The sequence below is a fragment of the Setaria viridis genome, chromosome 9 (genome assembly GCF_005286985.2).
Source record: "Setaria viridis chromosome 9, Setaria_viridis_v4.0, whole genome shotgun sequence".
Classification (NCBI taxonomy): Eukaryota; Viridiplantae; Streptophyta; class Magnoliopsida; order Poales; family Poaceae; genus Setaria; species Setaria viridis.
In genome coordinates, this window is record NC_048271.2 from 12,973,076 (window position 1) to 12,996,230 (window position 23,155).

Here is a 23,155-nt window from a genome sequence, read left to right on the forward strand (position 1 = left end):
AAAAAAAAGCATTTCCACTTGCAAACAGCAAACCATCTCTATTAGTTTTCGCAGCTTCCTGACAAGATCATGCATGATGTTAGAACGGTGTTGGTGGAGCCAGATGTCCTTTTCTCTGTAAATGATCTTTGGACATTACAGAGACTAGAAAATATTCCTACAAAGTCTAACCGGAAATTCTGCATCATTTTGTAGGCCAGTGCTCCAAGGATAACTGAATTCATGCATCACATGGTAAACTAAAATCACCACATTCCTTGTTCCGAGTAGTACAAAATAGTATTGTCAAAATAGTTCACCAGCCATCTTGGGCTGCGATAATGCAGCAATCGTATCCACTGTGCTCCAAGTTTCCTCCACAACTATGTGGCTCCTCTAAATCAAAAAGCAAAACACTGCATTGATTGTATAGATGCTGCTATTCCCTTGACTACGTACTGCAAAAACAGGAAATATTACGTAGATGAAAAGAGGAAAAACCAAATCCTAGATGCATAAGCAGAGCGATTATTCCTTCAGATATTGTCACGCCCCGTGGCCGTTGGCGGTGAGGACCAAGATGTGAGGAGATCCAGGAGCTCACCTGACCGCTTCTTCCCAAGGAAGATGACTACTTGGGGGACTTTTCTCCGATATGATTTCTATTTGTTGGCAAAATAGACCAGGGCCCAGGCGTTACACTTCCGCCCTGCCGAAATGTTGCTTGTCCCCAAGCAACATCATGCTTCGCATGACATACACCTCTGTGCCTGTTCTCTATTTGCCATTTGATCTGAAGAAGTTGTGCAAGTAGGCAGTCATGAGGAGCTTCACTCAATTTGGAGTTCTGAATACCTGGATTCCAAATCCTTCTAGTTAGCTCAAATCTCCCTGGACTAAAATCATTTTTTCTCCATGATGGTGCTATATCAAACACATATCTATTGCATTTCATTTTTAGTTTTCCAGGGCTAAACGCATTGCACCTGAATGGTGGCCATTCCTTGAGCCAGTAACGGGCACTTCTTGTACTAGGCTTCCCAGGACTTAAAAGTTCATGGCAAACGACCAGCAAGACCTCACCTTCATCATGGTTGTCGATGACCTGAGAAATGGTGTCAATGCTAGCAAAACAGGGAAGAACATTGTGCATCTCACACCCCATGACTAGCTGCAGTAAAATGCCATGTGTCTCAATGTCCGATAGAATGTCATCCCACATAATCTTACTGGGCATTTCACAAAACAACTCACATGCATCATACTTTCTTCCCATCCAATCTCTGAACATGGTTGGCCTAGCCTGAGCTCCTGCATTGTCCTCGTCAAGAACCATTCCAGCAAATATTGAATCCACCCTATTTATGCCAGCATCCAAAATGAAAGAAGAGCAGTTCTCCTGATTGAGCATGTCACCGATGACTAACTCACTAATTGCTTTGATATCCTCATCACATACAACATTCTCGTGACACGTTCCATCAAGCACCACAGAATCAATGTTAAGCTCCACCAAGGAAGCACCACTGATGTGACTGAACTCTGTAGTTGGCTTTATTTCCTTGCCAATCAAGTCCTCTCCACCTTGATGCATTTCCTCAAACATGATTGGTGCCTCCAATGCTGCTCGCACTGCATCTCCTCCTCAGTCCCCTGAGCTAATTGCTGTAACAATCCTTCATGCACAATAGGGTCAGTTGACATCGCATCCCAGCTGACATCCACAAAGGGCACTTCATTGAACACACTGTAGGCCGCATCCTCTGAACAAAATGATGACATGAAAACCACCTCCTCAGGATTTGGTACAGGACGTTCCACATACACAGCTTGATCAAAAGTGTTTAGCTCAGGTACAAATTCATCATCCCAAATCACATATGCAAGAGGCCTCTCGCCAAACAGCTCATGTGCAAAAGCAGCCGACACCATGGGAGCATCGAACGCTGCCTGCTCTGCATCGTTGTCCCTATGAAGCATATCATCGAACGGCTCGCGGGCAGTCACCTCAGGAACCAACGAAGCCATAGAGAGGTGAGCACGACGAACCTGATTTACTGCCGTGGACGCCAGACTAATCTTCGCTGCCCCATTTTGCTGCGTGGAGTCAACCAATCCTAGGCTGGTTTGCGGCCAACCTAAGCCATCGAGCAGCAGCGACACAGTGTGCGCCACTGGCATGCCACTCGCCTCGCGATAGAACTCAACCCAACCCAGGCCGAGGAAAGGAGTCTCGGATACAATCTGTCACGCCCCGTGGCTGTCGGCGGTGAGGACCGAGGTGTGAGGAGATCCAGGAGCTCACCTGGCCGCTTCTTCCCGAGGAAGATGACTACTTGGGGGATTTTTCTCCGATATGATTTCTATTCGTTTCTGCTATTGCTGGCCGATCTTTCTATAGCAGATGCTGCCTTGGCTTCGGCCTTAGGCTGGGTCTCAGTATGGCACAATGGCCCACACGGCAACCATGGCAATATGGGCCAGGGCCCAGGCGTTACACATATATATGCGGATGTGCCATGCCCCTGCTAATGAAATTTTACAGCTCGCTTGCGAGTACGAGATACGGCATGGTCTGAGCACACTGACCAATGGATTGGAACCGTGCGAATCCTTAACCAAAATAGCATCGGAGCACAGCAAAGAAGCCCGATTTGGGATAGATGTATGCCTTCCTCACGTAGGAATCAACAGTGGAACAAGAGAGATCGAGCAAAGGATGTGGGGAATTTACCTCGCCAGTTCCCTAGCATTGGTGGCGTTGCCACGATCCTCCACCCTCCGCCAACCCTTCTCTCATTTCCCTCATTTCCGCAGGGAAATGCGCCGCCACCAAACCGGATGATCAACAATTGGAGCCGACGCTCGGAACCACAAAGTCTTTTTTCCCCTGGGCGAAGTTCTCACGCTCAGGGATGGAGTTTGGCAGATCCCGTGGTCGTGCCCGGGGCCGGGATGCGCACCTGTTGGGCTGCAGCCCACCTGCAACAAAACAAAAAAAATACAGAGATTTTATTGCATTTTTATATTTGAGTATAATGCACCGCGTCTTGTTCTTGTGGGCTGTGGGCTTTACCTCTTCGATTAACTCAAAGTTCGTTCTTCGGCTCGTAGCTGATCGAGCGACGGCTCAGGCTGGGAATTTCACGAAGAGTTTTACGGGTATAAAATTTCATGCTACATTAGCAATTTTGTTGACTTGATAAAATCTTTATGAGAAGAGAGAAGAGGGAGTTTCATCATATGTGAGAGGAGTTTCATCTCCATAACACTCAACACACATGGTTACCTAGTTCCTAGACTTGGTAACAGTGCAATGAAACTGTGCACTGAGATTAATCTTATTGTACATGCATCTGTCCACACATCGATAATCAGTGATATCGCATTAATTAATTTAATTTTAGAACTTATATTTAAGAGAAATTGTAGAATGGTCGGAAAAATGAGAAAATAGATTAAGAAGGAGAAAAAACGTCTTGCCCATTGATCATGCCACTCCATAAGAAATAAGTACAAAACACAAGGATCTTAGATTTAAGGATAGATAAGTTGAAAAATAGAAAAGAACTTCATGACCATGAGGCAAGACTTAGGGCTAGCTTCTGATGGGCGCCAATTTGAAATCGTCAGGTTTTGATTGGTGCACCAAAAGATAAGATGTAGGATGTTGGGTTTAGTGGTTACTTAATTAGAAATACTTATGTTTGTGAACGAAGGGAGTACATTTTAAAATCACATAAAAATCATATGAATAAATATTCAGATGAGGTATTGTGAATTGTGATAGGCTTTATGAGCTAATGTAATGAGATACAATAAAGGAGAAAAAAGAAATAACTGATTTGATCCTGCATTGATGACCAAAGGGGTGTTGAGTGGTTTTTCATTTCCCTTGAAATTTATATAGATAGATTCAAATGAAAACAACAGCAATCCCCACGAAGCGGTGTAAATCCGTTCCTACATCCCAAAGTGGTAGCAAAAGATCAAACTCATCAAAGCATATATGAATGCTTCCGTCAAAAACTCCTACGGTTCAAATACCAGTTTGAAAATTATTCACGTCTTGTGTTCAAAACGAACCTATCATAAGATTGTTGTAGTCTTGATAATCTTTGGCTTCGAGTTGATGGACAATACTTTGACCGGGAGACATGCCGACTGACACGGGGCCCATGATTAAGTCCAACCAAAGTAGACCATTTCCGGTGATCCTTTCAAGCGTGTATGTATCCCCTTGGACCGTCCCCTGAGTTCTTCCAAGACCTCCCATTGGCGTACGACGACCAAGCTGCTTCCATTATCCTCCGGACCCTCTTTGTTAAAAAGCGAACCCCCACCTCCACGAAGCACCTGCACTTGTGCCTCTCCTCCTCACTCATCAGAAAGCCAAGAATCGGCAACGGCAAGTGCCCAAGTGATCATCGATCATATTGCGGCCTTCTACTTGCTCCGATCCCCAAGTCCGCCGCGGCGCCGTCGCGGCAAGCCCTCGCCTTGTTGGCCGGCGGCAACGACGGGATGGTCCCGAGAGGCTACGTCCCCATGGTGCTCGTCGGCGACGACGAGGGAGGTAGCGAGGAGCGGCGGATCATGGTGCGCGTTGAGATGCTCAAGGAGCCATGCATGGCGGCCGTTCTGGAGATGGCCGCGCAGCAGTTCGGGTACGGCCAGCGAGGCGTGCTCCGGATCCCCTGCGGCGCCGACCGGTTCCAGCAGATGGTCGGGCGGCGTGCGCCGCTACATAGATGAATTGCACGCATTTGTGCTGCTGAATTTGTTCATTCTTTGGTTTGAATTTCTTCCCGTCCTCGGTGTACAGATGGGAAGAATTTGCATTATATGTAGGTCAAATTTCATCGATTCAATTCCATCTCTGAAGCTTGGGTGTAAATGTTGGCATGCACTACTCACAGATTCCAGATGGGATTTGCGAAACGAAATCGTGAGCCGGGATTATCCCCATCCCATTGATAGATTACAGCAGAGAGAATGAACTCAAGAAACATACAGCAAAAGGAGAAAGAATGCTACAAACGGGTTTTCAGTGTGAATGTGTTTCTATCATTTCCATAGCTCCTCCATTGGGATCCCACGTTCGTCTGCGACGTCTTTGAACTGCCTCATCATCTGCGTCGCCTTGATGGTAGCTCTTGCGTTGTTCAGGGGGTTCTTGCTCCGCAGCTGCTTCCCAAGAGCATTTTCAACCCCAGCCATCTCCAGCACGACCCTCACAGCTCCACCAGCAATGACACCAGATCCAGGGCAAGCAGGCCTCAGCATAACTCTGGCTGCTCCAAAGTCCGCATCAGCTCTGTTCATGTTGCAGGAAGAGGCAAGAGATGACAAATGTTCAGAATTGCAGTTATATAAACCCAGCTATCATAGAAAGGAATGTGAGAGATGCTGATGCTATATTGTTTCCGCATACATATGCATGAAATGTCCACATAGCAGATAATTGCATTAGCCGAGCTGATGATTACCAGTGTGCAATATGGCAAACAATCTGGGGGGCACAAGAACAGTACCACTAAGGCACTAATATACCTGAAGAAAAGGGAAACCTATTACTCTATTAATATGCACAAGAGAAATGAGCAGCAAAGCAGTACTTCCAGACTTGACGTTCTACTGTTTACAAATGGTTCATGCCACTACCCCTAACCAGAATACTATCTTCGAGAGGGGAGCCTATAAATTGCAGACACCAACTCTTTTCTTCTAGATGGAATTGCAAAAACCAACTGGCTTATGCACAAGACTCTAAGGGTCCAAGCAACCTTAAAATGGATTACGAGTATCTCCTCTGGTTGACCAGATGTGTGTTTGGGTCCTGCTTCTTTCTAAACAAAAGTCACACACATTGAACAAAGGAAGTTATTTGCCATTATTTGATTTGCCAAATAGGTTTAGATTATTCACAAATATTTTTGCACAATTGCTTTGAGAAATAAGGCCAGGCAGCAACAACAGATTTATTCTAAATCAACATCAAAATGCCTTAATGCCAACAGAAAATGAAATGGAACTTCCATCACTTTCCAAAATGGGACACCTCAAACATATCTGGCACCATTGTAGCTTTACTGTTTTCAGCCATTGTTTACAAAAATTTCACATCTCATGAAACTTCTTCATAGAATCGAAAAAAAATAACTCACCCAAATTAATATTACCAGCACAGAAGATCAAAATAGTTAACTAATTTGCTGAAAAAACAAAGACATAGGCACCTATCTTGGCAAGGAAGTTAAAGGTTAACAATATTTTACAAACAATCTGTAGATTAAATTTTTCATAAGTTTTAGCTACAGATAAACAACATCAAAATGGTTGCCTTTTAAAGGCTGGATTGAATTTTTTTTCGAGCCATATTTTCCATGACCACCTACAAAAGCTATCAATATAAAATTAACCAAGTAACCTTCATGACACCTCAAATATGACAGAGCATGCTAATCCAAAGTAAGTGATTAAAAAAGAGACTTTCTATATGGCTTATCCACGAAGAAGAACATTCAGACCACAGAAATGGAGACACAACTACAGTATGAGTTAACACGGAGTTTTTGGCAACTAATTAAATACAAATATGTGGAGGGAAATTTACAGGTGGATTTACCATCCAAATTGATGAAACAACAGATACATCACAATGACAACTCGTTGCATCTATTAAATAAAAAAATGAACTAGGATGATCTTCCTAATTATTAGACTCCAAATAACTGCATTGGTTCACGAGTAGCATTACTTGAGTTAGGAGCAAGCTATTGCCTCCTGTTCTTCTGCAACTTAGAGCCTGTTTCTATAGGCCTTAATCAGGGTAGAACAGTTGAATAATAAATTAAATGCGAGCTTAACCAGCTTCATTCTATAAATTGGTAGGCACAATTATCATCGAGTATACGATGTTCAATATAGTGCACTATGTTGAAACTATCAGCGTCCGGAACTAGGAGTTGGAGAACCACCTTGAGCAATTCAGGACACACTGAAGCTTAACTGCTTAAATAATGCTGGACGGCTAGCAATACCACTGACCTGTGAGGGAATGTTGAGTACTTGGTGAGCGGCACTGTGACGAGATTGCGGCGGCCGTTCATGGCAGCCTTGGTGATGGCCTCGCTGACCTCCTTGGCCTTGCCCACGCCGACCCCGACGTGCCCCTTCATGTCGCCCACGACGACGATGGCGCGGTAGGAGAGCTGCCTGCCTCCCTTGACGACCTTGGTGACGCGGTTGACCTGCACTACGCGCTCGCTGAACTCGTCGTTGGGGCGCTGCTCCCGGTCCATGTCGACGGGGTCGACCACCTTGACCTCGAAGACGTTGTTCCCCAGCACGGTCTCGCCGCTGAATGCCGGCCCGTAGAGCGACTCGTACGCCGCGGCCACGTCCTCGGGGGACTCCGGAGGGAGCTCGTCGAACGCCGCGGGCTCCACGTAGCCCTCGGGGGGCGCCGCGAACTGGAACTCGGCGGAGGACACCGGCTCCGGCCGCGGCTTCTCGTCCTCCTCGTCCTCGTCTTCGTCCCCGGCCGCGGCGCCGGATTCCTCGGAATCCTCTGCCTCGCCTTCCTCCCCGGGGGCGGATTCGTCCCAGGAGGAGACCTTGGGGACGGGGAGGAGGAGGAGGCGGCGGGAGGCGGAGAGGAGGAGCGGTTGGGGGCGGAGGCGGAAGGCGAGGGGGAGGGATGGGAAGGGTGCCGTTGGGGTGGGAGTGGTGGGGGAGACGGTGGCCATGGCCATGGCGGTGGCGGTGCTGGCGGTGGCCGCCATTTTCGAGTTGGAGGGCGCCCCGGCGAGGGAGGGGAGGGGAGGGGAGGAGGCGCAGGCGCAGGCTGGTGAAGCGGATGGGAGCTGCCGTCGCCCAGCTTATCCCTTCGTTATCCGGTGTTCGGACAGGCAGCCTTGTTGGACCGGGTTGGGCCACCTGGGCCGGACTAATCAAGTTTACGGACCGGCCCGTGCGGACGTGCCCAAAGAGGTTGGGCCGTTGGAGAGTCGATTTTTTAAAAGATATATATTTATTTTTATTAAAAAGTAAAAAATCTCTATTTTAAAACTTTAGGCGCATGGTTCATCACTATAGGACTACAAATAAAATTCATCCACTTGTCAAGTTTTTGATAATTAATTCTAGCGTACAACAAATTAGCACAATACTACGACCGCTAGCAACAAAAACCGTCAAAAAAAAGATACGTGAGAAGCGAGAACAGTCGGGCAAACATATAGTATGCCAGTGCTAGCCGAGATGAGAGGTGGTAAATGGGATTTTCAAATATTTGGCATACGCTTTCAGTTGTTAGCGAATTGATTTAGCAAATAAGCAGTGATACAACCACCACCACATTCATTGAATTAATTCAAAGCGTTATCGGTGATTTTATGTGCTAAAAAAAGGTCACTGTGAATAGTGGGGTGCCTAGCAAAGTTTTAAAATCCTTTTTTAGATGTTTATATAAGGATCAAAACAATTGAAAATATTTTCCACCCAAACAATTCCCCTGTACCTCTCATGTTGGACCCACTGCGCGGGGTGTGACAGGAAGGGGGAGACAAAAAAACGACCAAAGGAAAAGGAAAATGATTCTGCCAAAATCGAAAAAAATTTGACACCGTGCTTTCTCCAACCCGCCCGACATACCACCACAATCTCGCCCTCAAATTTTTCACCATGAATCAATCATCAGGCTTAATTATGCACTCTTTCCAAATTTGTAAACCACCAAGATCCCTACCAAATAGACCACGTCGGGATTCAAGCAAATCACAAATCAATCATCAATCAGCTATAGAAGGTTTCCATTTGCGATCCTCCACATCGAGAAGACCACATGTAGAGAAAGGTCAGAAGACCACGGGGGAGGCCTCGACCGCGCAGGCTCGCAAGGGAAGCCCTCCCCTTCTATATGGTCTGTTGTTTCCCCTCATCTGCGCCACCGGTACTGTACCCTGCCTCGACGAAGGAGGACGCAGACGTTTCTGCAAATGAGGATACGGGCACAGCGGCAGCGACCATGCATACATGATGGAGATACTACGTTGATTCTGCCTCGGCGATTGCAACAGCCTGGTAGATGAGGAGGTGCCGCTGCTGGTCTTCTTGCCAAGTGTGTTCCTTGGGATTGGTTAGCCCTTTTAATCCGCATGCATATTTGTTGAAAATCTTACTGATCGGTGCATAAATGTGTTTTGTTGTTGGTATTATGACTTTCTGCAAATTCTTCTAAATAATAGTTTTAACATGGGCATGTAACAAGACAATAAACAGATTTAGGAAGGACTATGATTGGTGAGTGTCTTGTTTCTCTGTCCAGATGTTGGGACCTACATCATGAATTTACACGCATAGATTGTGAAAAAAAATGTAGATGAATTCATGAACCAATTTGGAATGGATTTGCCTAATGAATTAGAGTAGCACTACACCTGAAGGTCCTGACATTTGAGGATGTTTTGGTGTAACAGGGATATCAAATTAAATGTTTGCCCGCTAATGTTACGAAAGTGAACTAAATTTCTCCATCAAAAGTGTATTTTCAAATATCTGTATTTCCTTAGGTAGCTGTGACTTTCTAACCTACCCCTATTTTTAACTCTAATGTAAATATATCCTTCTCTTTCATCTTTCGGATACACTACATATTGCTCATCTGTTCATTCAAGGATCACCAGTAGCATGTGATTGGTGATGCACGAGATTGGTGATTCACTGCCTAGGTAGAAAGGGGTATTGCAATGACTGATAGCCTGATACTAACCTTGACTGCCATTTATAAATTCTATCATCAAATAATTTCAGCTTTGATGTCTGCCCATTTAGAACAAAGTGTTTTCAACAAGCAATAAAAGTGAAATCATGGATTATTCCGGAGATATTAAAATTGGGATACAATGTGCTGTTTGAGTGATGTTACTGTACATTCTTGATCCTGCTACGTTTCATGCACAAACACAATGAGACAGGTAACTACCATTTTTTGTTTTTTCTTCCTTATTGGTTCTCTTGATGATGCACAAATACCTGAAAGATCAAAGTGCTTCCATATACTTTTCCCCTTATAAGATTTTAGTCGAGGAGCACTTTTGAAGGACTTCACAAAAAAGAGAAGAAACGATACAATATTATGTTCGGCTTTCTCACCTGAAGATTTTAGTTCTGATATTCATGCTTTTTTCTTTTGATGGATCATCATCCTCCACTTGGTGGTGTGACAAATTAAACATAAGAAACCGAGGGTCTAGTAATGGTCGTAAGAGGCTAAGAGAAGAGTCTGGGTTAGCACCATTGGTTGTAGAAGAAACAATCTTTGGTGGCAACCACGATATTTTAATTTATTGCTTACTTTATTTGGTTTTGATTGTTCCTTACTTTCGTTGTTGGCATCTAAAATTGAAATTGACCATGGCCATGAAAATCTTGATCTGACGGAACAGAGGAAGCAAAAGGCACATCAAAATTTGATAGGGGAGCGGAAGGAGGAAAACCATGCACCATTGTGGTTATTTCCATTGTGGTTATTTCTATGTACCTCTGATCTAGCATCTATAAAATTTTCATTGTGGGTAAATTTGTATCCAACAATATACTAAATATTGTGTCCACGGAAGTCAATGGCAAATATGGCCTTACTTATTTCATTTGGCATGTTTGCAATTACATACATTATATGATGTATCTCAAATAGTAGAAAATTATGTCCCTCTATCACTATTTCTTTCGGAAGATTTGTCTACAACTCACCATAAAGGATTCAAATATCCTTTTGTCAATCGGCCATTTATACTTCTCGTCACATAATCTTTAATGTGACAGTGTTTCTTCTTAAACATTTTTTATGAAAATAAAATAGCTTTCAGCAATAAATCCTCCTTCCTGAGATATTTCACATAATCTTTGATGTGACTGCGTTTCTTCTTAAACATTTTTTTATATGAAAATAAAATAGCTTTCAGCAATAAATCCTCCTTCCTGAGAATATCTCGGATTTTTTTAAAACACGTGCGGCCGCACATGCACTCTGCTAGTAGATGTTTAAAATCCCTTTTTTATCTACCAAAGCAAAGCCATTTGAGCATTTGACCGGTGTGCCTTCTCCGATCACCATCGAAACCAAACGGTACTCAGCACTAATAAATCCAGTGCAGTCGGTATTTCCAGATTCCAATAGACCCGGCCCGTTGGTTTCCGATTCTGTGGTGTCGTAGTCGTAGGCTCGTAGCGACTGCACAGGAACCAATCCGTTGCTCGCAGACTCGCCATTGGAGAGGTCCTCGAGTTACCAATCGAGTAGCCTTTTGCTCCTCGGCGAAAGAGCGTCGTCCTCCCCGGCTCCTGACTCGGTGCCTCGTCGCGGGAGGTCGGGGGAGGGGCAACGGCGAACGGCAAAACGGCGGTAGGCGGCTGCCCAAGTTTGATTCTGTGGGCGGCGCCGCCGTCAGATCGCCATCTGTCCTCGTTCAGGTAAGGAAATAGGGCATTGTGTTTCGGTGAATCGATTCAGTTCGATTTGTTGGATTCTTGTTACTGAACAAGTGAGCAGATCTGCAGTTTGGTGGTGACCGATCTGGGACAGAGTAGATTCACTTGCGCCCACGGATGGACCCCTCCGGCTCCAAGAAGAGGGCCAGCGCCGCCACCGCCGCGGCTGACCTCACCGACGACCTCATCGTCGATATCCTGTCGCGGCTGCCGGTCAAATCGATCTGCCGGTTCAAGTGCGTCTCCCGCCACTGGCATCCCACCCCGAGCACCGCAAGAAGCTCCCCCAGACACAACTCTCCGGCTTCTTCTACCCTCGCTATCTGCTCGACCACGAGGACGAGATAACAGCAATTCCCGATTTCGTTGGCATCTCGGGGGCCGAAGAAGTGCCATTTCCTGACCCGTCGTTGCCCTTCTTGCCCGGCTACAGGTGGATCCGTTCCAAGGACAGCTGTGGTGGCCTTCTCCTCTGCGGCTGCTGGAAGGTGAACCCCAGAGATGAATTCAATTACGTGGTGTGCAACCCTGCCGCTGATAAATGGGTAGTCCTGCCTGAGGCCCCCGACGATGGTAGCTCGGTGTCCACAATCCAACTGTGTTTTGACCCAGCCATTTTCTCTCACTTCCATGTGTTCCAGCTCCTAGAGGAAGATCAATACGGATATATCACTGGCCTGGATATTTACTCGTCGGAAACTGGTGCATGGAGTCACAAGGAAAATGGTTGGGGCGATGAGGTTGTGCCGGTCGAATCAGGAGGTGTCTTTATGAATGGAATGCTGCATTTGCTCTCCCACGAATCCACAATACTGGCAGTGGACACGGAAGGGAAGACATGGAGTACCATTCCTTTGCTGGAAAGTATGGGTTTTGAAAAATTTTGCCATGGTCCCATCGCTTTTCTTGGTCAATCACAAGGGCGCTTGTGCTATATGAATACTAGGAAACATATCACTAATAAGATATCAGTCTGGATTCTTGAAGACTACAGTGCTGGTCAATGGATTTTTAAGTACAACATCAGCACTTCCCAGCTTTTCGGAGAGGTAGATCTCATGATGGAGCGGGATTATTCTTTGATCACAATTCATCCAGAAGCCAATGTGGTTTTCTTTGTTTTGAATTCTGAGGATCTTTTAATGTCATATGACATGGATCGGGGTAAAGTTCGTGTTATATGTTGCTCACAGAGCCTATTTATAACACATTTCTTCCATATCTTCCATATGTTCCTTTTTTTCATGGACTGGCTGATCAAGACTAGAAGCATCATGCCCAAGGTGAAGGTCAAGAATTGGTACCCTAAAATGATATGGATGCTTTCAAATGTGCTGGGCCTTCAGTTGTTACTAAATTAAATAATGGAGAGGCAGCTCAGGTTATCTACGTCATTTTCTTGTCATAGTTTGTACTGTTTATTGTTTGATATATTCCTAAAGTTTGTTTTCGAGGAAATTCCATCAATCCTAAAGGTCCTTTCACTTGGCAGTGCAGAGATTACTTAATAAGTAAGTCTGATTCATTTTCACTTATGATATTGGTTGTCATTTGTTATCTGCATTGCCATAGTTTGCCTAAGGCATCAATTTCCCTGTCATAGCTATGGTCTATGTGATGCATATTTGGAAGCCTGCATATGCTTTCATAAAAATGCTTGAGTATACCCTTGCTAGAAATCTATGAAAAGCATTTGTTAAGAACTGAATTATTGCTTATTTGGTTAGTAGAAGGGAACTAGTTGCGAAGAGGACCTTGAAGTATAATTTCAAAGAAGTGCTGTCTGACCATGATGGTCCTGTAGCATAACTATATAGAAATGAGTTGTAAGGTTAACTCTGCTTGCTTTTAACTATCTGTATTTGTTCGCACCTGGATAGCTATCTGCATTGGCATATCGTGTATAGTATACGCATGCATTTTGAGGACCATAGGACAACTTTTACATCCAAGATCCCAGGACTTGAAAAAGTAGAGGTGGTGATGAACAGAATCGGTTCAAAAATGTCAAAACCAGTTCCTAACCCACCTCATACGACTGCAGCTCATATTTTTAGTTAAACCACTCGATGGCAATTCTGTTCTTCTGTTTACTGAGACGAAGTACGGAATGAATTGGAACAGTTTTTGCCTACCATACTTCTGTTCTGTTCGTTAACCTAGCGGAGTTTTAAAGTTGTGTCTGTCAGGGTGCATGTCTCATCATCTACAGTTTGAAGAAATCCGAACTGCATAAATGCGTTTCAGCTTTCTTCAATGTCAGAGCGCTGCTCTTTGAAAAGATACAGAAGAGCGGCAGGTATACGGATTTTTCCTATTTTCCCGGTCACTTTCACGGCTATTTAATTTGTCTGCAGCCTATAAGGCAGGTATATGAGGTTAGCAGCGATGGGATCTAATGCCTGTGCAAATGTTCATACTGCTATCTTGTTGCCGTATGACGTTATGAGGCCGGCTCATTTGCCCCACAAAGATTTCCTCAAGAGAGGATTGATGTGATCACGTAAACCCAAGTGGAGGAGGAGATAGTCCGATGATACTCTCTGATGCGAGGATCGATTTTTTTTTTCCCGGCTTGATGCGTGAGAGGCGCCACTGGGCTGAAAACCGTAGAACACACAAAGGGGCGGGCAGGCGGAAGCGGGATTCGGTCCGTTGCGGCCAGTTTGCTCTTCGCCCATTTCGGGCCACCAGCAGGCCCAACACCGCGGAACAAGAGCCGGAAGCCGGCCGATTCGGCGGTGGATCATGGATGGATACACGCGATCTCCGTGCTCAGAAGAGGGGAATCTGCCTGTCGGCTCGTGGTCCGGCACCTCGCGGTCGCAGGCAGGTGAGGTGGCAGGGACCCGTGGCGGGGCGGGCAGCGAGCTAGCTAGAAGGGGCGAGCCAACCCGGCAATCCGTCTGCCCTGCCTTGCCCACCCGCCACGTCTGGCGTGCCCATCAGCTCGGGTTGGGGATATTTTGGCCGCGATCCAAAAGAGACGCGGCGGGGCCCGGCGCCAGCCCGCTCCGTCCTTATCCACTTTGCTGCGTCACCCCCCGAGCGCTGGGTCTGCTCACCTCTCGGTCAAATGGAGATGGCCGTTGGCTTTTGGAGCTTCCTTAGATGCAAAAGCTCCTTAACCTCCGGAACAGGGCCTCGCTACAGTGCTTGTGGCGGCTTCACCGTGCTTCTAGTGACGCCTCGCGGTACCTTCACCCGCCGGTATCCGGACGCTCCCTCCCTCCATGATTTAAGAGGGGCCCATCGGCTCATTTCTCTTGTACCCGGACACTCTGGTGGTGCGGTGCTCTTCCTCTCGTTAGCATAGTAGTGCAGTAAGCCAGTGGCCAGCAGTAACCTTTGTTGGAGGAAGGCGAAGATGCTGGAGAAGCTGTGGGACGACGTGGTGGCCGGGCCTCACCCGGAGACGGGGCTCGAGAAGCTCCGCAAGGCCGCCACCTCCCGCCCGATCGTCATCGACAAAGGTAGCGCGGTTTTCTACCACTAGTTATTATGGTAGCAGTTTGGAACAAAACTCAATCAAGATACATGAAGCACCAATGCAAACTGATCTGATGTCTAACGACGGACTCTCTCAACTAGTACAGATCTGCTTAAAAGAAGGCTCATGAAATCATGATCTGCTTGATTTGTTATACTTTCTCGAGGACCAAAAATGGTTTAAAAGAATAACTAATTAACGGAGCATCCTAGACATGTTAAGCTGTACACGTATGATGATGATCTTGCGTTAAGAACTAACCCCCCAAAAAAACTTTGTTCCCAAGATGCCGTTGCTGCTGCCGGGAGCTACAAGCGGACGCAGTCGATGCCGTCGACCCCGACGACGCCGGGGACGCCGTCGTCGTCGACGACGCCGCGCGGCGGCAACAACGTGTGGCGCAGCGTGTTCCACCCCGGGAGCAACCTGGCCACCAAGAGCATGGGCGCCAACCTCTTCGACCGCCCGCAGCCCAACTCCCCCACCGTCTACGACTGGTAAGCGCCGCCGTCCATGGTCTCCATGCGCCGGCATCTCTCTGCCGTCCTCACCGTCCTTTGGTTTATACTCCGTATTAGTACTTAGCAGCAGGATGATCTCTACTTAGCAGTACCATATGGTTTGATTGCATACTACACTAGTACTATGCTGATCTTCCAAGGCTCAGAGCAGAGCATCAAAGCAGGTGATTTAGCTGAATGAATGATTACTGTTTCTGTTTCAAACACCACAATAAGCAGGTCAACTAGCTAGTGAGCCGTGAGGTTAGCACTATGTTTCTGTTTCAAGCCCCCCCCCCCCCCCCCCCCCCCCCCCCCCCAACCATAAGCAGATGAACTAGGTATTCAGTTAGCACTAAACAAAGGCAGCTCAGGAGCCACTTAGCACACCATGATTTGCTCGCATGCTAATCCAGAAGCACGGTCGACTAGTGCTACTGCTTGGTGTTTGCTGGAACGGATAGGCCACTCTGGTCTCCGTTTCTCTAATATAATACTAATCTGCGAAAATGATCGGTCATGTCATTTGAGCTTCAGCGTTATCATCACGAGTCATGATCTGGGATTGTTCTTTTTATTTCAGGCTCTACAGCGACGAGACCAGGAGCAACCACCGTTAGATCTCGGATCGGGTGAGATGAGATCGACGGAGGAGCGGTGGCCGGTCCCTGTCAGGCCACATGTTTGCTGGTCCTTGTGGTTATCTAAAACGCATGTACCACGGCTGCGTTGCTGTCCGAGGTTGGAGACTTTGCCTTTTATTTAATTTTGTCCTATGTTATGGACTAGGGAGTAAAATGCTTAGTACTACTACTTGGTCAGTTCCTCTGACTCGATCAACTTGGCCGCTGAGTGGTAGCGACCGGCGGGCCCTGTGATGGGAACCCTTGTGATTGGTGTGTAGTAGCTTCTCTCCATCTGTAAATATTTGCTTGCGTGTATCTGTAATGGGATATGTCAATCGTACTGTTTCTTTCGTGTTTGGTTTCCAAACCTTTGATGTGTACCCCCACCGTCCCCAAAACTCTTCCTTTATCCTTCAAAACGTCCCCAAAACTCTTCCTTTATCCTTCAAGAGTTTTCGTGCTGTACAATAAAGATCGTCTCATAATACCTTCGGCCTCATACTTGTTCAAATAACAAGTAGACCATTTACTTCCGCCATCGATGTCTGAATCTGAGTCAAACTTCCGCCATCGATATCCGAACCGAGTCGAACTTCCGCCATCGATGCCCGAATCGATGCCCGAGTCCAGATTCACTGAATAAGGATGAATATCCGAAAGGATGAATATCCGAATTGAGTCGAACTTTCGCCATTGATGCCCGAGTCCAGATTCACTAAATCGATGCGATGTCCGAGTCTGCGATGTCCGAGTCCAGATTCATTGAATAAGGATGAATCCCGAGTCCAGATTCACTGAATAAGGATGGATAAGGAAGGTTAATAGAACAAGTCGACTATCGATGACTCGGGGTCGATCATTTACTTCCGTCATCGATGCCCGAACCTGAGTCGAACTTCCGTCATCGATGCCCGAGTCCAGATTCACTGAATAAGGCTAATAGAACAAGTCGACCATCGATGCCTGAACCCGAGTCGAACTTCCACCATCGATGCTCGAGTCGAACTTCCACCATCGATGCCGAGTCCAGATTCTCTGAATAAGGATGAATAAGGAAGGGTTCAACAATAAGGAAGGCTAATAGGTCCAATAATTACTGCAAACGGGTATGAATAATTAATTCTACTCGGTAATTCATCCATCCGATTATGAAGAGGTACTAGGGGTACTATCTTATCTCTAAAAGGGTACTATATTGTCTAAAATTTTTTAAACAAACAGTCTTTATAGGACAGATAGTTTCCGGCGCTGAGATGATGATTGGTCATGGTTATTACTCAAATGTTATATTTGCTTTAGATGTGAGCAGCGGCAATAATTGCAAATAAATTTATTGATAATTAGAATATCAAGGCACGAGGATCAGAAAAAAGTTGTTTGCATTTATTAGATGATAGAATTAGAATTATTTTTTTTAATTATTATGTTAAGGTGAAAGATTTTATTAAAAGAAAATGAAGGGAATACTTGTGAGTCGTCAACTGCTCGCCTTTCCAGCACGTGTTCAAACGAGGTGAATCTGCCTTTGACGAATCAGAGAGCCCAGGGAGAGGTGAATGGAATTCCATGGATTAACATATTCATTGCACGTCTATGTATACCTTAGGTCAATCTCAATGTAAAGTTTCATAGGAGTTATTTGTGCATTAAATACTATATCACATTAGTAATTTCGCTGACTTTGTATGGTTATTATGAGAAGAGAGAAGGGGAAGTTTGATCGGATGAGAGAGGGGTTTCATCCTCGTGGCACTTAACAAACTTTGTACTGTATAATAAAATTGTACACTGAGATAGATCTTACTGAATTTAGCCTATGGTAAAAGTTGTAATGTCAGTCCATCGACACACGAACTAATAATTTAAAAGGTTGCCATGTCGTCATGGGGCAGCTGTGTAGGGCCCATCGACACACGAACTAATAATTTAAAAGGTTGCCATGTCGTCATGGGGCAGCTGTGTAGGGCTTGGTGACCGTGACTTTGTAAGCATTTGGAGGTTGGGATGAAGGGATGAAAAAACCAATGCGAGGACTTAAGCTTTAGTCTCTCCCAAAATTTCTGTCACATCGAATGTTTAGATACTAATTAGGAGTATTAAATATAGACTAATTATAAAACTAATTGCACAGATGGAGACTAATTCATGAGACGAATCTATTAAGCCTAATTAGTTCATGATTTGACAATGTGATGCTACAGTAAACATGTGCTAATGATGAATTAATTAGGCTTAATAGATTCGTCTCGTGAATTAGCCTCCATCTGTGTAATTAGTTTTATAATTAACTTATATTTAGTCCTCCTAATTAGCCTCCGAATATTCGATGTGACATAAATTTTAGGAGATCCTGAAGATCAATCTGGTTCACGTCGCAGCAGATCAGTACGGTACTACAGTACGAGCGACGCAAAGTACTGATTGATCCACGAAGTCCAGTGATCAGCGTGCCAGGTCGACCCTCATCTTCGGTCTCCGGACCCTGCTAGATAGTGCCAAACTGCTCCGCATGAGTACGTGTCACCTTAGCGCGGTGATGTTGCAGCGGAATCCCGTCATGTCATAGCGAGACACAGGGTCGGGACTCTTTGCAATACATTATACAACCATGTACAGAACGCAAACATGCAACAACAACAACATCATCTATATTTTACAAAGGATCGTCCAGGAGGTTTATAATGGAAGGAGAGGGTCAATGATACTATAAGATGTTTGGAGAACTTAATTGATTATCTGCTCACCTTGTTACTTTTTGTTTGGGTTGTGAATTGAAATATGTTGATTCATCGTCATCTCATTCTTCACAAATTAATAATCAGTAATGAAGAATAGACTCATTCTACTAAATTTACAAAGCGTTTGGATGGACGATACAAATCTAACACTACTAGAGGATGAACTTTTAGTACCGAGCCTAAAGCCCTCAGGTTCTACTAGAGAATTGACTTTTAATACTTGGATGGGATCCCCTTTAGTATACAGGTTTCGAAATCGGTACCGCTACGTCGGTAAAGTGGGGATCTTTAGTACCATGCTATTCACACAATTTTCACCTGAAATATGCGCGTATGCGGTAAGTGGAATTCAAACCTGGGATCACTAGTCTCACGCGAGCCTTCCTTACTATCTCACCTACACAACATATGTGATGGAGCTAAAGATACTTTTCTTTTGAAGTACCCTATAGAGAAACTTTTAATACCGAGTCGTAACCCCACATATTACTGAAAGGAAACTTTTGACACCGGGTGGTGTTACACCGATACCTTTTAGTCCGGGCGATGTTAATTATAATCTGGTACTAAAAGATATTGGGAGAGCTATGAAATTTTAAACCTGGTACTAATATTAGCATTAGTATCGGATCCAAATTTGGTTCGTACTGACTTGTTAGACGAATGCTCATTTCTTTTGTGGTGTAAATCAAAATCTATGCCCCTGTATGGTCTGAGTCACGGCATAGCCACATCTAGCCTGGCCCATGTAGCGTTAGGGCAAGCCAATTTGCAGAATCAACTCTTTCCATGCGAAATTGCAGTATGACACCGCCCGTTTGCCTACGGGGTCGACTGGTGCTGGATAAGACCATTGTTCAATCGAGGAGGCTAACCAGAGGCACCACATTATCGAGGGACACAAGCTTTCCAAATTCCAATGTTACAGAGAAGGTTGCTGCCCCTGCTCCCCTTCATCCACCTCCTCTAGCAAATGAGCTGCCTGAAGATCTGCTAGGTGTCCTCACAAGCCTTCCAGGCTTTGAGGAGGCACACATATCCTACTACTATGCATACCTGGTTGCCAACCCTCATATTGCTAAGGTCTTCTACGTTAAACTGGGTTTGCTTTCTTCATCGCCGACAAGCTCTCTAGGTGCTAAAGAATGAACTGCTGGCTGCTACATTTCTTTTGCTTGTAGCACTAACAATGCACTGCGGTTTAATTTTGCCTTAAATTTGTTAGTTTTGTATGGGCTGTCACCCTCTTAAACAGCATGCTACTGTGTGATGGCATTGTGCTCATTTCAGTTATAGAATGCCTAAAGTCTGCTTACTTAATTAATCAGTATGATTTATTGATGTGTGTTATGGAATGTTTATGGAATGCCCAAACATTTGAGAAGGATGTTCTGAAGTATACTCATCTTGTGCTATATGCTGCCCGTCACGTTTAGGTGTCAAAACTTGCTACGTATAGCAAAAAGGTGCACATTTTGTTCACAGTCTGCAAGATTTAGCACAGTTTGTTCCCACAGTGATAAAAACTTCAGTTAATTTCCACCTTTTTTCCTTTCTCATTTAGCTACCAGTTTAACTTGCACGAGCTAGTGGACGTGGTGATCAGCTAAAGGAAGTACCTTATCAATTGTACTCAATGGATGGTCATATCTAGCTATCTATCCTAGTTCCTCCAACCATGGAACGGGACTATTCCATCCTCTTTCGTACCTCCAATCGAACACGAAATAGGGAGGAATTCATCCCTTCAATCAAACATGAGATGAGCACGATCACCCTCGAAAAGAGGGATGACCCCATCCCTCCTCCCCTTCATCCAAACGTCTGCAATTGAAAAAAAATGATTAGCCAAATATACGAGTAGTATTCGGAACATGTATCGAGTTGAAGGCTGAATAAACCCACCACTAGTACCAAATTTCAATTAACCAAGGAATAAATAAGACGTGTTTGTTTTTCAGTATAACGGGGCTGGAGTGCACCACGACGACGGACGACGGGGCCCTGCGCAAATTGGTGGTGTCGTTACGCCTGATTGCTGGGTTTGGCCGGATGCACATTATCTATATTACCTTCTTTAACTACTACTGTACTATGTATTTTGTAATGTGATCTGAGTGTACTACGAATGGACTGATGCCAAGCATCTCTCTTTGCCAACCGTTTCATGGCACCCAGCTTGTCCTTTCAAGGTGGCTTATCGGTGGCTCATTTCCCATCTGATGATCATATCACTTGCGCTATAAATAGAGGAACGTCGTCTAATTAAGCACATCTCACACCGCCTCTCTTATCTGACCATCTCGATCAGGATAACCTGCCCATTGCTATACTGCTAGCATCTCTCGATCCCCTTTGCTAAGCTTGAGTCTGCCATGACTTCCGCTGCTTCTCTCAAGACGATGGGTGCCCTCTGCGTGCTGGTCCTGACCATAGGGCAGCTGATGGGCTGACGCGTCGCCGGACCACGATGACAACTTCGCCGCGCTGCCTCGGATTCTGCTCGCGGAGCCTGAGCTCTCCGGGAAGCTGGGCCTCCCAGAAGGCGTGGTCACCACCTCTTCAAGTGAATGCTGCTCACAATGTATGACTGCATGCGAGCTTGTGTGTACTGTTGCTAATTGTTAGGCGAACAATATGCAGGACGCGTCATGGTTCTTCTCAATAATATGTTCAGAGTTACTAGCCGTCGACCCCGTACATCTGCTTGGGCTATACTTTACGAAGAAAAAAAATGACATTCATCTATACTCCAAATAGTGTCTAATTCTATGGAGCGTACGTTTTTTCTATCCTTCCGAATAATTAGGCTTCAGGGTCGAGCTAGTGTCTCTGTCTACTTGCCCAAGTGTACTCTCACTGTTTACTGTATCACTGTATGACGCGCGCGTAACAAGAAATAAAGCCACTTGTTTATCCTCTCTCTTTCCATCAGTTGAATGCCCTTCGAACAAAAATGTACTTAGTTTTACAATGGGTTCTCATGGAGTCATGGTAAAGAGCTTATCGCCTTCCGGAGCGCTGTTATTTATGAAGGTCAATTGCAAGCTTACTTCCTTCATTGCAAGTTATTTCTGGCTTAGATACATTAAAAAATTATATATTTAGAAAAATCAAAACGATGTATAATTTGAAATGGAGAGAGTATATGGTAATTTGGCTATAATTAGGATCTCCATTTTTTCCATCTTGTTTTTTTCCTTCATTTTTTCGAAGAGGCAATGGAGTGAAGTTCATTATCCAGCCATACTACTCACACCATAGCCAAGAAAGATGATCACACATTCACACAATGGATAAGCTACGTAACAACACATAAACCAAATCAGCCTTGGCTAAATGAGCACACCAAACATGTTGGTAGGAGACTAGGAGGAGGAGAAGGGCGGTGACACGAGAGGGAGTAGAATGTATGCATGTATGTATGTATGTATTCGTTTAAATTTAGTACTACGTAGTTTGTGAAATCAGTTGGCCCCTGGTCTGACCGTGGAAATGCACTAGGTGGACGAAGCAATTGGGAGCTTATGTAGCCCCACGGGCGATTGACACGTAGTGGAGAGAGAAGAGGAGGAACAAGTAGACAAGTACTCCCCATTTTGGTATTTTTAGATTCATAACATGTATTATATATAGATATAAGTGTATATCTAGGTGTACAACAAAATATATGAATATAAAAATACCAAAATGACCTACAATTTGGAACGGAGGGAGTAGTACGGTAATTTGATGCTAATGAGAAAAAGGACCATGGAACGTTGTTCTGACGACCAAGGTACCGGCGGCACCAAAGGAATAATTATCTTTTTTTCATAAATCAGCTTTTAACTAAGCCTGCAATCAAAAGATGAATACTCCTTTGAAGATTTTCAACATATTCTTGCACACATCTTTCAAACAAAATAAATTCAAAATATCCATCTACATTTTTTTTTCATTTTCAACATACATTTAGCACGCAAATGTTGCTGGAAAAGTACATGTACCATATTTTTTCACAAATGTTGCAACGAGTATTTTATAATAAATTTTGAAGCACTTGAAAATCATGTAAATACTTTATTGTGTTTGTATAGGACATTATCAAGTATGAACTTACAACAAAAAAAAAATAAAAATTCAGATCCTTCAAAAAAATCGAAAGCGAAATTTTAGATTTTACATATTCGTCTCAATCAATGTCCAGGCACACAACTTCCAATATCACAAGAAATAACGAAAGGGCCTATTAGAGTACCTGAGTAGCATCCAGCAGGTCCAGGTTCGACTCCCCGTGGGAGCGAATTCAATAGGTCTGGAATAAAAAAATTAGATAGAAGCTTA

At 44.8% G+C, this 23,155-nt stretch overlaps 3 protein-coding genes and 1 pseudogene across 3 annotated transcripts; 2 read left to right on the forward strand and 2 right to left on the reverse strand.

Annotated features, from left to right (window-relative positions):
• Positions 1-200: 200 nt before the first annotated feature.
• LOC140221353 (uncharacterized) lies at positions 201-2,394 on the reverse strand. The gene is made up of 2 exons (XM_072290882.1): positions 584-2,394; positions 201-437 (listed from the first exon to the last, which is right to left on the reverse strand). The coding sequence occupies exon 1, from the start codon at positions 1,583-1,585 to the stop codon at positions 611-613; it is 975 nt and encodes a 324-aa protein (XP_072146983.1). The 5' UTR covers positions 1,586-2,394; the 3' UTR covers positions 201-437; positions 584-610.
• A 2,517-nt stretch (positions 2,395-4,911) lies between these two features.
• LOC117835365 (uncharacterized) lies at positions 4,912-7,829 on the reverse strand. Its single transcript, XM_034714726.2, has 2 exons — positions 7,030-7,829; positions 4,912-5,296 (listed from the first exon to the last, which is right to left on the reverse strand). Exons 1-2 carry the CDS (start codon positions 7,764-7,766, stop codon positions 5,047-5,049), a joined length of 987 nt encoding a protein of 328 aa, XP_034570617.1. The 5' UTR covers positions 7,767-7,829; the 3' UTR covers positions 4,912-5,046.
• A 3,232-nt stretch (positions 7,830-11,061) lies between these two features.
• On the forward strand, positions 11,062-13,010 carry LOC140221475 (F-box protein At5g07610-like; annotated as a pseudogene).
• Positions 13,011-14,728: 1,718 nt separating this feature from the next.
• Positions 14,729-16,441, forward strand: LOC117835367 (dormancy-associated protein 1). The gene is made up of 3 exons (XM_034714728.2): positions 14,729-14,948; positions 15,252-15,462; positions 16,049-16,441. Exons 1-3 carry the CDS (start codon positions 14,843-14,845, stop codon positions 16,083-16,085), a joined length of 354 nt encoding a protein of 117 aa, XP_034570619.1. The 5' UTR covers positions 14,729-14,842; the 3' UTR covers positions 16,086-16,441.
• Positions 16,442-23,155: the final 6,714 nt, after the last annotated feature.

What these genes read in the sequence shown, in the direction of transcription:
- LOC140221353 (XM_072290882.1), bottom strand. Translation starts at nt 1,585, where the DNA reads ATGTTTGAGGAAATGCATCAAGGTGGAGAGGACTTGATTGGCAAGGAA.
- LOC117835365 (XM_034714726.2), bottom strand. Translation starts at nt 7,766, where the DNA reads ATGGCGGCCACCGCCAGCACCGCCACCGCCATGGCCATGGCCACCGTC. An exon ending in TACTCAACATTCCCTCACAG is followed by an intron (nt 5,297 to 7,029) that starts GTCAGTGGTATT and finishes CAACATGAACAG; the next exon opens with AGCTGATGCGGACTTTGGAG.
- LOC117835367 (XM_034714728.2), top strand. Translation starts at nt 14,843, where the DNA reads ATGCTGGAGAAGCTGTGGGACGACGTGGTGGCCGGGCCTCACCCGGAG. An exon ending in CCCGATCGTCATCGACAAAG is followed by an intron (nt 14,949 to 15,251) that starts GTAGCGCGGTTT and finishes TTTGTTCCCAAG; the next exon opens with ATGCCGTTGCTGCTGCCGGG. An exon ending in TCCCCCACCGTCTACGACTG is followed by an intron (nt 15,463 to 16,048) that starts GTAAGCGCCGCC and finishes TTTTTATTTCAG; the next exon opens with GCTCTACAGCGACGAGACCA.